General features: G+C 35.9%; 1 protein-coding gene across 1 annotated transcript in view; it reads left to right on the forward strand.

Moving 5' to 3' along the window:
• CDH2 (cadherin 2) overlaps positions 1-14,339 on the forward strand; it is a 211,072-nt gene that overhangs the window by 25,292 nt on the left and 171,441 nt on the right. Inside the window, exon 2 of the mRNA XM_069468503.1 lies at positions 2,390-2,501. Coding sequence (XP_069324604.1) covers positions 2,390-2,501 — 112 coding nt within the window. The remainder of the gene's footprint in view (positions 1-2,389; positions 2,502-14,339) is intronic.

Genomic DNA, 14,339 nt, shown 5'->3' on the forward strand with positions numbered 1-14,339 from the left:
GCTGCTGCCCCGAGGAACTCTGCCCCGACCTACCTTTCTGGGCTAGCACCTGCCACAGTTCACCTCTGTTAGAAACCTGGACTAGATGTGGAGAGGCAGACCGTTAACAAGTTTATGGAACACAGGTTTACAACACATTTGTGCATTTTATATGGCAGACTGGGGAGTTCCCTGGGTTCGGGTTAGCTAAAAGCAAAAGCTTTCCCTTACTGAGTGCTGCTCTGTGCCAAGCTCGGTATAAGTGGCTGGGTGCTTACAGGTGTCACGTGTCAGAATATATCTCCCAGTGTCCCACACTTGATGCATGTTGAAAGCCTCATTTCTTACTTCTCAGTTAGTTCCTAATGTTTTCTCTTTTTTGTTGTGAAATATGCAGAGCATATAGGACATGTAGGGGATAATATAATTTGTGCCCATGTGCCTATGCAGCTGTTCACATTTTGCCGTGTTTGCTTCAAAGTCTTTTTGGAAAAATACGAATTATTACAGATAAAATTGAAGCCACCTGTACAATATTTTCTGATGCCTTTCCTATTTGTTATTCTCCTGGGGTAGCCACCGTTCTAAATTTGGTATTTATCACTACCTTATGTATTTTTATATTCCTATTACGTATGTATGTGTCCATAGCATTATATTATCTTTTGTGTTTAAATTTTATATAAATGGAATCATCAGTCATGCTTTCTGTTGTTTTGCAAAATTCATACTACAGTATGCTTTGCCCTCATTCTGAATTCGGGATGTCACACAACTAGGTCTCTGAAGTTACTAAAGATAATAGTTAACCCTGAGTTGATTTATGATTAAATTTCTCCCTCAGTCTTGCATGGAACTTGCAGAAACTGACTTTTTGTTTTGTTTTGTTTTGCATTTGAGAGATAGCCTTGTAGATAAGTGTAGTTCCAGTTCTTACATTTTAATATTGTTAAGTATTCTTTTTTTGGGTAAGTGACAATATATTAGTCCATTCTGCTATTGATGGACATTTAGGCAGTTTTCAGTTTCTGCTGTTACAGCTGTGCTTCAGAGAACATTCCTGTGCATGTCTACAGGAACACTCATGGGGGAGTTTCACTAGGAATATACTTAAATGTAGGATATATTGAAATTCATCTTTACTAGAATTTGCGAAATTATACCCCAAAGTGACTGTACCAGCTTACTCACGTCTGTATGTGGCTAGTTCCTCTATATCCTTGACTTGATAAAATCCTTTCTTGCATATAACAGAATTAAAACTGTTTACTAATTTTATGGGTCTGAGCTAGTATCTCACTGTTGCTTCTAATAGTTTTTGAGAATAAATGCCGTGTAATATTTAATAAAGTTTAAATTTATTCTATATTTTCTCACATTTGAAAAGAACAGTTTATTATGTTAGTTTGGATTTTTGTTACATCAGTATTTACAAAATTTCACATGCATAATTCAGGTAGTCCTTTAATTATGAAGCTGTAGTGTATTGCTTCATCCAGATGACTGTTCGGAGGTTTCCCAGTTTCTGGGACTTCCTCTTCTCCTTTCTTTCAATTTCTGATTCTCCCCACCTGTGTAGAATGCTCCTAATGCTGTCTCTGTGACCAGTGGAATCCCTCCTTTGGGTGGCCTCAGTCGACTCTTCCTCTTCCTGTATTTGGATCCTTATTGGTGGATTGGAGGGTTGGCTGGATAGTAGTAGGCATGACTTGAGTTTTAAGCACACTGAGTAGTTATATATGGTGTAATTGTATATGATGATAGAGAAGATGGCAATAGATACTTTCTAATTTTATGTATAAAAACGAAACAGAGTTGTATTAAGCTTTACTTATATCTTTAATGTATCCCTGTCCTTCAAATTATAGTAATATATAATTTTGATTGATTGGTTTTACTTGGCATAAAATACTATATATCCTGTAGTAAGTATGTTATAATTTTATTATTTTTCACGAACAAGACATATTGAAAGAAGCTTCATGGAGAATTAGATGAGAAAATAAAGATCTGTATACTTGAACATATACATTTTTCTTGAAAAGTTAAGTTAGTGATGGTGATTTGTGGAGCTCAAAGTCTACTTACTTGGCTGTGCCCCAACCCATGCCCACTTGATAGTTCTTCAGTCACAATGACCATTTTAATGGAAATGTTCAGCCCTTGGAAGAAGCTAGAATGTGTATTATTTAGATTTTACTGGACTAGACAAGTGGGATTTGTTTCTTCTACTCCAGTTATCAAAATGATTAACCCTTTGCCCTCTACATTCTAATTGTAACCATTCAGAAACAAAGGGGTTGTTTGTACAAGATAGTTGGAAAAAATGAGGCTTTATGCCAAGTGGAATGTTTCTCAGTTGAAGGAGGTAGCAATCATTGCACACATTTTTTTTTTTCTTGTGTTGCAGGCGTCTGTAGAGGCTTCTGGTGAAATCGCATTATGCAAGACTGGATTTCCTGAAGATGTTTACAGTGCAGTCTTATCGAAGGATGTGCATGAAGGACAGCCTCTTCTCAGTGGTACTATCTCAAAAGATATATTTGTACATACAGTGTCCGTGCTCATGAAACAAATTAGCCATTATAAAAGTCTAAATCATCTCCACTGTATAACAAGTATGAATTTTTCACAATCACTGTAATGAGACTGTAGGGACTTTATTTTAGGATTACAGAAGAGCTCATGAATCTCTTATATACATAATTAGAAGTCCCCTGTTCTCTTGAAAACTTCAGATGTCTTCCCTTTAAAATTTGCCATAGGAAACCTTTGTGCAACTGATTATTACTATTTTTCTGCATACATTTTATGTATTCTGAAGGATAATATTTGCCAAACATCTAGTTCTAATGGTTTTAAAAAATTACTTACAGTAAAAATTCACTTAGTATCTTGAATTAAAGAAAAAATTATTATCTTTGATAAAACCCATCAAACATTGATATTTAGTTAAATCATATCAAGCAAATTTAACAAGTCTCACTGCGGGAACATGAAATCTGTATTTTTGTTATGACATTGTTTGTAGCAATTACTAGATAGCTGATTTAGTTGTAGCATATGTGAATTTCAAATATAGTCTCATTTCCCATTTAAATATGGATCAAGTTCATTATAGTTATCATATGGAAACTCTTGCCAATAAGTTTAGATGAAATCTGAAATAAAACCTAAGTATCAAAAGCAAAATTGAAAGTCCCTTCTTTTAGCTCTAATTGAAAGCAAATAGAATTTTGGTTAGTAGTATTTTCATGGGCTTATTTATTATTACACAAAATGTCATTGAAATGTGAAAGCAAGAAGAATTGATTAGTAAGTTGTATTTAGATTCTAATTCCCCACAAATCTTGCATATCTCTGAGGCTGTTTTAGAGAGCTGCTTTTAGAAAATCTGTGTAACCTCAACTAATTAATTTACACAGAGCTCTACCACACAGCCTTAATTGAAGTGTCTCCACAGCACTGACAAACTTTAATGGTACAATACTTAGGAATACCATGGCTAGAGGACTTTGAAATGTAAATGGCCTCTTAGCTGCTAAAGTTCTTGAGTGCTGGTTACGTTTTATTTTAATTTCTATTTAAATTAGTGTTTGCTTCCACCTGTGCCATCTTTCTGAAGTTGATTTTTAATTTTTTTAAAGGCATGCTCCTGTCCCTGCCTCATTACATGGTATTTTAATGGGTGAATGTTTTTGAGTTAATCTGTCTTAACAAAGAATTGTTATCACATTTAATGGATAATGGAGGTTTAATTCAAATCACAGTGTGTAGATTTTCTTTAACTTAGTATAAATCTTAGAGCTCTTCTGCATGCTTTATACATATTATTTGGCTATGAAAAATATATTTATACAACTCTATAGAATAATTCAGACAGATAAAAATGTCAGTGGAATTTGTTGCATTTTTGCAACATTTTTGAGATTCATTTTTAAATGGGTAATTCTTTTTCCTAAAAGCTTATAATTTGTTGATTACAAATAAACACATGTTGTGTCACTGGAAACTATTGACTTAAGATTAGTGACTTTGGCATGTTGAATACTTTTGAAAATGATAGCTTGTGTTCTAATTATTAGATAATGCTGGTGACAGTAGAAATTGGATATAGCTTCTTGCCAGTGTCTTTTTAGTATAACCTAGAAACTTGAGAATTTTGCTAAAGCTGTAAGTGTGAAAGATTGAAAATATTTTTTACTTTGTACTCTAGCCATTACTGAGAGAAGTGTTTATGATGGGCTCTGGTAGAATTTCTACAGTTTTGGTATATCTATGTGTTTCCAGTTTTAGTTTGTAGCCTTTTTTCTAACAGTTTTCCACATAAAACACCATTACCTTTTCATTCTCAGACTATGTTAAAGGACACAAGCAGTTTAAAGATTAAAACATACTGTTTTAAAATATTTATTAGAAGAAAAGATAATTTTGGGAGAGGAAGAAAATTTATACAGACTTTTGTAGAGCATCAACATCTATTACTAGAATGTTATCACCAGTTAATATTTCTTTTGGAGAATTGTTTCTTACCATAATTCTAGTTCCTTACCTTTTATATCTTTTTGGAGTTTTTAGTGGAATGACAATCCAATGCTGTGTCTCTGCACTGAAGCCAAGTACCATTCTATAATTATATCTGTGAATTCTGTGTACTGTAGTTTAAGCCCATTCACCTTATATATACTATAGCTGAAGGGAATCTATTTCTAGGACAACCAGGGTGATCATTTTTGCCATAGCTTCATGGCCTATAGTGTTTAAGGAAAAAAGTAATTGTACATAAGAGGTACGTGACAATTTTCTAAGGCATTTGCTTCATAGCATGTTCTATGGTATTAAGGATGACTTTAGAAACTGAACTTTTATGAGCCCATTGGGATCATAATTCCTAATTCTAGATGTTTCCTTAAATTTCCCACTGATGACATTTGAGGGAGAGGAAGACAATGGTTCACCAATATGTATGGTATGGTTTCCTGAGGTACATCTGGCACACTTTTGGTAGTAAAGTTTAATATTTTGGTGTATCGGTGCTATGAATGCTGATCGTTTTTCAAGCAAGTAACGTAATCTTTGTGAAAGTGCTTGAGAAACATTAAGCATTAGATAGAGATACAAGGTGGTGTTAGTCACCTTAGAAGAACTATATAGAAGCAGCATGAAATGTACAAACTGTACCGCAGCTTGGAGAACATTTCATCCTACCCACTCCCCTTTTATATTTTGCTATTGTAATGAATTTTAGACAAAAAACAACCTCAAAGAACTGGTTATATCTCTTCAGTTTCTCTTCTGGTTTTCATCAGTATGCTTTTTGTGAAATAATAAAGAGGATATTTTGTGATCAACCTTTATATTTCATGTGCTATCACATGAATAATCCACTCTTTGAAGATAGTTCAGTATTTTAAGAAATAGCTATATAGGCCTTTGTTCCATTTTGTTAGCAAAACCAGATTTTGCTTAACTGTGCCTCTATTTTTGAACATACAGGTTGTTTCCAGTTTTTCTCTCTTACATATAGTGCTGCTATGGAGATTCTTTTTAGAGAACTTTGATTTTTCTTTAGGGATATTTTCTTTGGGGATTTGTGTTTAAAAGTAGAATTACTAGGTCAAAGGGAATGTAGAGTTTGACAGTTTTTTTTTTTTTTTTTTTTTTTTGCATTTTGTAGGATTCTTTCTTAGAGGGCTAAAAGTATGTTCTTTTCAGCATCCTCATCATCATTTAATTTCATAATGTTTTGTCATTCTGCTCTTTCCCCTCTGGTGAAAAACATTCCTTTTTTATCTTGTGGCATATATGTGTTTGCCTTTATAAATTTGGATCAATTTTAATGTGTCTAGGTAGGCATTTTTACCTTGCATTTTCCTATTCTGTTTTTAAAGCATTTATCGCCAACCTCCTCATTTTACAAATAAGCAAATTAGAGTGCAGAGAGGTTATAGACTTTTTCCGTGATTATATAGCTCTTTAGATTGTTAGCAGCAGGCTTGGAATAAGAACCCAGGTTTCCTGATTTCCAATCTAGTTCTGATGATGGTGCTGGTAGAAAACTATCGTGGTGTAACACAGAGAAAGTTGAAGTCTCCTGGGAGCCAGCCTAACTATCCAGGTGTTTTGTAGCAAGTTTATCTTGGAGCTTGTCTTCTTTATTCCCCGCTTACCACCATAACTTGCATGTTACTAGATATATTTGTGAATCGGGAACTATAAGTTAAACAATATTCCCTATAATTAAAAAATATTTTTCAGTTATTATCATTGATTTGTGCATACCTGTTTACAAGCAGAAAAATCTAGGGCTTTGGAAGATGGTATTAATATTTAGTCCTTAATATTTAACTTACACTCCACTGAACTAGACAAAAAAAACTCTTGTGATAGCCTATTTCTTGAAAGTAAAGTAACTGCAATCATAAATTTTCATTTTGTCACCAGCAGTGTACCTGACATTATGTAATAACAACCGCACCATGACATTGCAGAGAGGATCCTAGGCTGTTTTTAGTGTGGATGTCAGGAATGATATTCCTGTGTGTTTTGCATTGGTGGTCTGCATGCTTAGATATTTCACTAAGTAAACTCCTCCAAATCTGGTCAACATAAATAGCAATCTGCAATTACCATGAATATTTTCAGTAATCCATTCATACTCACCATCTCTGGGCAGCGCATGATGATTATTTTCAACTAGATGGAATTTGATTTAGATTAGTGTGCTTACTGATTGAGGCTTGTCTGCATTAACATGGTCAGAGGAAGCTGCAGTATGGCATCTTTAGATAACAGAACTGAAATAATTTTTATTAGTTTAGAAGGACTATGCAACTGTACAACTGCTTTATTTTTGAATAATTTGTGTACTTTTGTATGACGTGTACTACTGGATCGAGAAAGAGGCTTGTATTAATCTGTTATAAACCCATGGCGTTTGGTTTTATTTATTTATGTATTTCGATAAATCTTTTTTTGTCATTGAATATGTAAATGTTTTAAAATATGTGAAAAATAGGTTTATACACATCTTGTTTATAAAGCCAGCCAGGTCCTTGCACTTTACTGATTTCCTATTGATTGTGGAAAATGGCACCAAGTATAGAGATTGATCTCTTGGATATTGATGATAAACTCTAAGGAGGAACGAACGAAAGGCAACGGTGTACATTTTAAGGGGTGGAGAACTTCTTTTAAATCGTGTGGTAAATTTTGTTTGTTTAAGAATAATTAACTATATAATGAGATCAATACAGGAACCAAGAACTTTCAGCCTTATTTTCATTGTAACCATTTAGACCTTATTTAATACTTGGAATTTTTTCTATTCCTTTTGATGTATTTTAGGTCTAGCTTTCTTAATGCAGCGCTGCAAACCGAGATAAGGCAGTGTGAGTGGTCACTTTTTTTTAAAGTCTTTTCACAGTTATTCATGGCGTTCAGTAACTTGGAGTAGCTGAGGTCTGCTCCCTCACAAACATGCAGCCAGGAGATATGTGTTAAAGAAAGCAAGTCACGGTTCTACATCTACCACACGTACAAACATATTAGCAAACGGGCACCCACATGGTTTAAAATCTATCCTTTTAAGATCAGAGAGGCCCTTACTCTTTGTCGTTTTAGGCTCTTTAGTAAGCATCTGGTGGGGAGTAGAAAATAAACACAATAAATAAGTAATAGACACTGTATGGTGGATGGTGATAAAAGCTATGGCTAAAACACTGAAAAATAAAGCAGAGGAAGGAACTAGGGAGAATGTGCTTCTGCAGTTTAAATAGGATGGTGAGGGTTAGCGTCATTGTGTAGGAGACCGTTGAGTAAGAACTGATGCTGGTGATGGTCCAAGGGCTGTAGATGTCTAGGGAAGGAGCATTAAAAACAGCAAACAGCAAGTCCAAAAGCCCTGAGGCAGGAGTGTGTCTGCAGTGTTGGCAGAGCAGCAAGGAGCCTGGTTAACCAGACTGGAGAAAGGAAGGGGATGAGGTCAGCTGGGGTCAGAGCAGTAATGGGCTACTTTGTGTGGGGCTTTGTAGACCATTGTAAGGACTTTGGCTTTGACTATGAGGAACTGAAGATCTATTGGAGAGTTTTCAGCAGAGGAAGGACATGCTCTGACTTTGAAAACGATATCATTCTGTGTGTGGTGTTGAGAACAGACCAAAGGGGCAAGAGAGGAAGGGGAGTCCAGGTAGGATCTTAGCAATGATCCGGGTGAGAGAAGCTGGTGGCGGGGGCCAAGGTGGTAGCAGTGTAGGTAGGAGAAGGGGTTGGATTCTGAATTTTAAAAAAATTGATATAACATAAAATTAACTAATTTAAAGTGAACAATGCAGTGGCAGTTAAGACATTCATGATGTTGTGCAAGTACCACATATATCTGGTTCCAAAACATTTCCATCACTTCAATGCAAACCACTCTACTCTTTAAGCATTTTCTTCGATTCCCCTTACCTCTGGCCCCACAAACCTTTTGTGTCTGGCTTTTTCCACTTAGTATAATGTTTTGGAGGTTCATCCATGTTCTAGCTTGTATCAGTACCTTATTCTTTTTTATAGCCGAATGATATTCCACTGGGTATATATACCACAATTTGTTTATCCATTCATCTGTTGATGGACATTTGAGATGTTCTCACCTTTTGGCTATTGTGATTAATGCTGGTATGACCGTGCATATATATGTACTTTTTTGAATACCTGTTTTCAATTCCTTTGGATGTATACCTGGGAGTAGAATCAAGGGATTGCATATTAATTCTATGTTTTACTTCTTGAGGAACTACCAAATTGTTTTCCACAGCAGCTGAACCATTCTGCATTTCCATTAGCAATGTGCAAGGGTTTGAGTTTCTCCTCATACTCACCAACACTTGTTATTTTACATTTATTTTGATTGTAGCTATCCTAATGGGTGTGAAGTGGTACTTCATTATGGTTTGATTTGCATTTCCCTAATGATAATGATGTTGAGTATGTTTTTATATGTATCATTTGTATATCTTTTTTGGAGAAATGTCTATTCAAATTTTTTTGCCCATTTTTTAATTGGGTTGTCTTTTTGATTTCGTGTTGTAAGAATTATTTGTATATTCCAGATGCCAGACCCTTATCAGATATATGATTTGCAAATATTTTCTCTCCTTCTGTAGGTTGTTGTTTTAGTCCATTTGGGCTACTATAACAAAACGCCATAGATTATTTATTTCTCAGAGTTCCAGAGGCTGGGAAGTCCAAGATCAAACCACTGGCAGATTTATTGTCTGGTGAGGGTCTGCTTCCTCACGGCCATCTTCTCATTGTAACCTCACATGGCAAAAAGAGCAAGGCAGCTCTTTGGGGCTTTTTTATAAACATGCTAATACTAGCAGAGCCCTCATGATCTGATGTCTTCCCAAAGGCTCCAAGTCCTAGTACTGTGGCATTGGGGATGAGAATTAAAACATGAAGTTTGGGGGGACACAAACATTTAAACCATAGTTGTCTTTTCACTTCATTGATAATGTCTTTTGATGCAGAAAATATTTAAATTTTGATAAAGTCCAAGTTATTGTATTTTTCTTTTGTTGCTCTTGCTTTTGATTCTGTATCTAAGAATCTGTTGCAAAATCCAAGGTCATGATGATTTTTCTCTATGTTTTCTTCTAAGACTTTTATGGTGTTAAAATGCTCTTATATTTGGTCATTGGTCTGCTTTAATTGTTGTCTACAGAGAGGCCTAACTTCATTCTGTGAATATGTTTGGAGATAGAACTGACAGAATATGAGGGATGGGATGTCTGGTGAGGAAGAGGAGTTCAAGATGACCCCATGGTATTTTGTCTGAACACTGGGAAGGATGTTACTTACTGTGATAGGGAAAATCAGGAGCTCAGTTTGAATCTGTTGAGTTGAAGGTCAGAAATGTCAATGAGATATTTGGATATGAGTCTGGGGTCAGTGGAAAGGGCCAGGCTGCAGAGTGGGGGGGGAAGTGTACCAATAGCAAGTAAAGCCATGACACAGGGTGAAATCACTAAGGAGCTGAGTGTGAGGAGAAGAAACCAAACAAAGAAAAGAAACAGGTTAAATATGAAGCCTTTGAGGACTCGAGTATAAGGAAGTCAGAGAGGCTGAGAGAGTGATCAGTGAGGTAGGAGAGAAATCAGTAGGATGGGATGTCTTTGAAGGCAAGTAAGGGAATGTTTCAAAGGAAGGGAGTGAGTGATCATCTGTGCCAAATGCTACCCAAGGGTCAACTCAGATGAAGACTAAGAATTCACCATTGGATTTAGCAACATAGAGGTAACATATCTTTGATAAAAAACTGTTGGGGACAAGGATCAAAAGCTTGATTTGAGTGTGCTAGGCAGTCAGGTGGAGGAGTGAAGCTGGGTGTGTGTGTGTGTGTGTATATATATATGTGGATTGAGTTTTTCATCAAAAAAAAGAGAGAAATTGGGTGATAGTTTAATGAGGGCAGTGGGATCAACCAAGGGAATTTTTTTAAAGATGGGAGTTAATGTTTGTATGATGAGGATAAAGTATCCAGCGGGGAGGGAAAGAGTGATGGTGCAGAAGAGAGGAGAGAATTGCTAGGACAATATCATGGAGTTGACTAGAGAAACAAGACTTTGAAATCTGTATTTTTGACAAGCTCCACAGATGTTTTTATGTACCTGCATTTTGGAACCACGGTAACACATTCCGTTGAGTCACTCCTAAAATGGTTAAAAACCCTTCATTTCAGCTTGCTGATTTTATGTCAGAAGAAGTTTCCTCTACAGAAATGGCAGAGAGGATAAAAATGAAAGCCTTGTGGTATTCAATGATGTAAACAGCATTTTCATTGCTGTAGCATCCTTGACAGATGGTTAACCAGTTTCTGCAAGAATACTACTGCCCCTCCCTTCCCCCACATGAGGAGGAGATCATTCCTTTGCAAAGTCTGCTCCATCTTTGGATAGCTCGAACTGTTAAAAAGTGATTTCTTAAAAAGTTTAACTGAAGCATATGTTTCTAAGATTTTCACCCGCTGGTATCTTTGGCACCATACAGAACTAGCATATTCTCTTATGCTCTGAGGTCATTCATTTAATCATTTGTTCATTCAACAAGTAATGTTGAATCTTTGTCACGTGGTAGGCCTTTTTCAAGGAACCAGGCAATGGTGGTCAACAGACAAGCAAATTCCCTGTCATAGGAAACTTGCATTCTAGAGATCCTTCAAATACCTGAACATAATCGCCTTGGCTCCTTAAATCTCCTCTGCCCCAGGCTAAACATCAAACAATTTCTTCAGCAGCATTTGAGCATTCTGGTTTACCCTTACCTTTAGAGAGAGGAAACTGAGGTTCCCTCCACAACTGAACTTAATACCTTGTGTGTCTTGACGCACGCTACAAAGGCATTCTTCCTGCTTTTGATGTGGATGCAGCACTTCTGTGCAGCCCAAAATGGAATTGGCATTATTTATGGCTACATCATTCTGTTGGCTCCTGTTCAGTCTGTGGTTAACTAAAACTCCTGGGTGTTTTTCAGACGAACTGCTTACCATCTTGCACTTGTAAAATTGATTTTTGAACACAAATGTTAGACCTGTAGGTTGATTTTTTTTTTTTTTAAGGTCCTAGCTTCAACACTGTCTGGAGACTCCACTGACAGCCCAGACGCATAGTAGTCCTAGGAATCAATGCTAGTACTTATTTTAAATCCTCATTTGAAGAAAATGGTATACAATAAAATCTACAAGTTTTAGATGACATCAGTTGTTAAGTTGGTGGAGCAGAAACCTCACACACACATGTGCATACACACATACTTTAAATCATTAAATAATCAAAAATTTCAGCCTACAGCCCCTTAAAGACACATGTTAAAACTATATTTTAATTTGTGGCCTATGATTTTCTTAACATAGAGTTTATTAATGTCAGGCAATGTAGAAAAGGCCTATCGTAGATATTTGAAGGTATACAGGAAATGTAAATCTCAGTTACAACTGTCTCAGATCCCTGCTAAAAAATGCAGGGATATTCATTCTTTTTAAGAAAAAAATTACCTATTTTCAAGAATGCACATATTTTATTAAAGCGCATCTATAGTTGTTAAAAAGTCTCCATTTCATGTTGTGGCCTTTTATGTCAATAGATGGTTATCCCCTAAACTGACAGAACATAGAACAAAGATGAACTCCTTATGGTTTTTGGAGATGCGAACACAATTTTTTATGGCCTTAAGTACCTTTGGGTTTGGAACTGTGTCTCTGCAGGAGTCTAATGTTTGCCTCTTTAATTGTTTACTGTTAAATCTTTTATAGATCATTCTGGTTAGGATTTGCTCACTTATAAGGGGGAAGTCACCAACAGCTTGATCTATTATTTTTCCTTTTTAAATATGGATTAGGTTTCTTTCATGGATGCTTTACTTTACTGTTATTTGGGGGGTGGGGTGGAAATGTCTTTTAGGCTTCTTTCCAAATGGAATCATCTTTGATGCTAATGTTGATACTCTGTGTTGTATCAAGAATGAAATTGATAGTTGCCAACCCCTTTGGAAGAAGTGTGTCTTCACATCTGGGCACACCACCCTGTGCCTCTGTCTAAGAGCCAGTCATTCTTTGTGACAGTGCATCATTTCACCTTGGTTGAAGATTTTCATTAGTGTGGAACATACGCACTCACCAGATTTTAATTGTACTACCTCTTAAATTGACTGTTACACACTTCCGCAGTATATGCTTTACTCTTTCCAGTTCAACTTTTGTTTCTAGTGTCTGTATTAACAAGTATAGGAAATAACTCTCCAAAGTTCTTTTGTTTTAACTTTTTTTTTTAACCAATAGCATTGGTTTTTAGATTTTGGGGTGCTTGAGAGTTACCCTGGGGAGCTAGTTAAAATATAGATCCCTGGAGTCCACCCCAGACTTAGAGGCCTGGGTCCTAAGAATATGCATTTTTATAAGTGAATTCCAAGTGACTCTGGCAAAGGTGATCTTCCATTATACTTACATATTTGACCTTCGTGTGTATTTCCACAACAGAAATACAGATCATGTTCGTTTTAGGTTTGCTTTCTGTTTAGGCAGTCAAACCATATTAGTCCAGATAGATTATTGGAGGTGTTGTACTTTGGAGGCTATAGATTAACTCTTCTGTCTTCCCTTTTTGTATAGAAACCTACATCTTACCTTTGTTTGGACATGTGTTACCAACATCTAAAATGGATGTTGAAGAAACCATTATTCATGTTAAAAATTGGTCAGAGCATATCCGTATACAGTATTAGTACATTTTTGTTTGTTCTTAAGCATGTGAATATTTATTTCTCCAGGTGCTCAAATAAGGAGGCAAGGTCTAATAAAAAAGTGTTAACTAAATTGAGACTAAGATTCTTCACTGATTAAGAAAAAAAAGATTATAGCAAATAAAATAGACCATAAGCTCTACTTCTCAGCTCATTCCTAGACCTGAAAGCTCCTCCTTTCTGGCCACTTCACTGACCTTCTGATGTTGTGGTTCTGACCAAGGGTATTTCTGACATAGGGAGCACCTGGTAATACTTTGTTTGATTTTCTTCTGACACCCCCTGGCCTTCTCAATGTTCTTGTTTTTAGTATGCTTTGATTTTAGTATGCACTTGATTTTAGTATGCTTTGTATTGTATTCTAATTCCAAACCCTGTAAATCAGGGCTGGTTTATTGTTACTTTGTCTGTCATTTCAAAAGTTAACTTTAAATCAAGTACTCTCATATTTAACATGTATTAGGAATTTAAGAAAGCATTGATAAGGAAATTCTCATGGCCTGGGAAGTATTTGTGTTCTGTACCTTCATTCAGTAAATATTTGTTTTCTATTGTGTGTGAGGAAGTCTCTATGGCCTTGGAAAATATCAGTGCCCAGATAACACTTATTGGTTGTGGTAGGAAGGAAAATTATCATAATTTGTGGCAATAATTTAAATTATAAATGTTTCTTTTTAGAATTTTTCCCTGGTTTTAAAGGCCAAAAAATAATGAGCCACCTTAATGAAATGATCAGAGGAAAATCTCAACAGAGCTGAATATTTGTTTTCCTAATTCCTTTGTGAAATTAAATCATGCAGATTTTCATATTATGCATATAGGCAATTATTCCTTCAGTTCAGCCACTGAGATCTGCTATGGCATCTCTGTTGACTTGTCATCTATTCTGTTGATGCAGAAGACAAATTTATTAAGGCATCTCATTGCACTTGTATTATAGGAAGACGGTCCCTTGTGAGGTAATCGCACACTAACGCCCTGGTATGGTATTCTCATTCCACTGAGGATTAAGAAATTAGTAGACAACATGAGTTCTCAACCCATATTAGTACCCCAATCTCCAGGTGTTAGTAGTTTTA

This window comes from Eulemur rufifrons, chromosome 5 (genome assembly GCF_041146395.1).
Source record: "Eulemur rufifrons isolate Redbay chromosome 5, OSU_ERuf_1, whole genome shotgun sequence".
Lineage (NCBI taxonomy): Eukaryota > Metazoa > Chordata > Mammalia > Primates > Lemuridae > Eulemur > Eulemur rufifrons.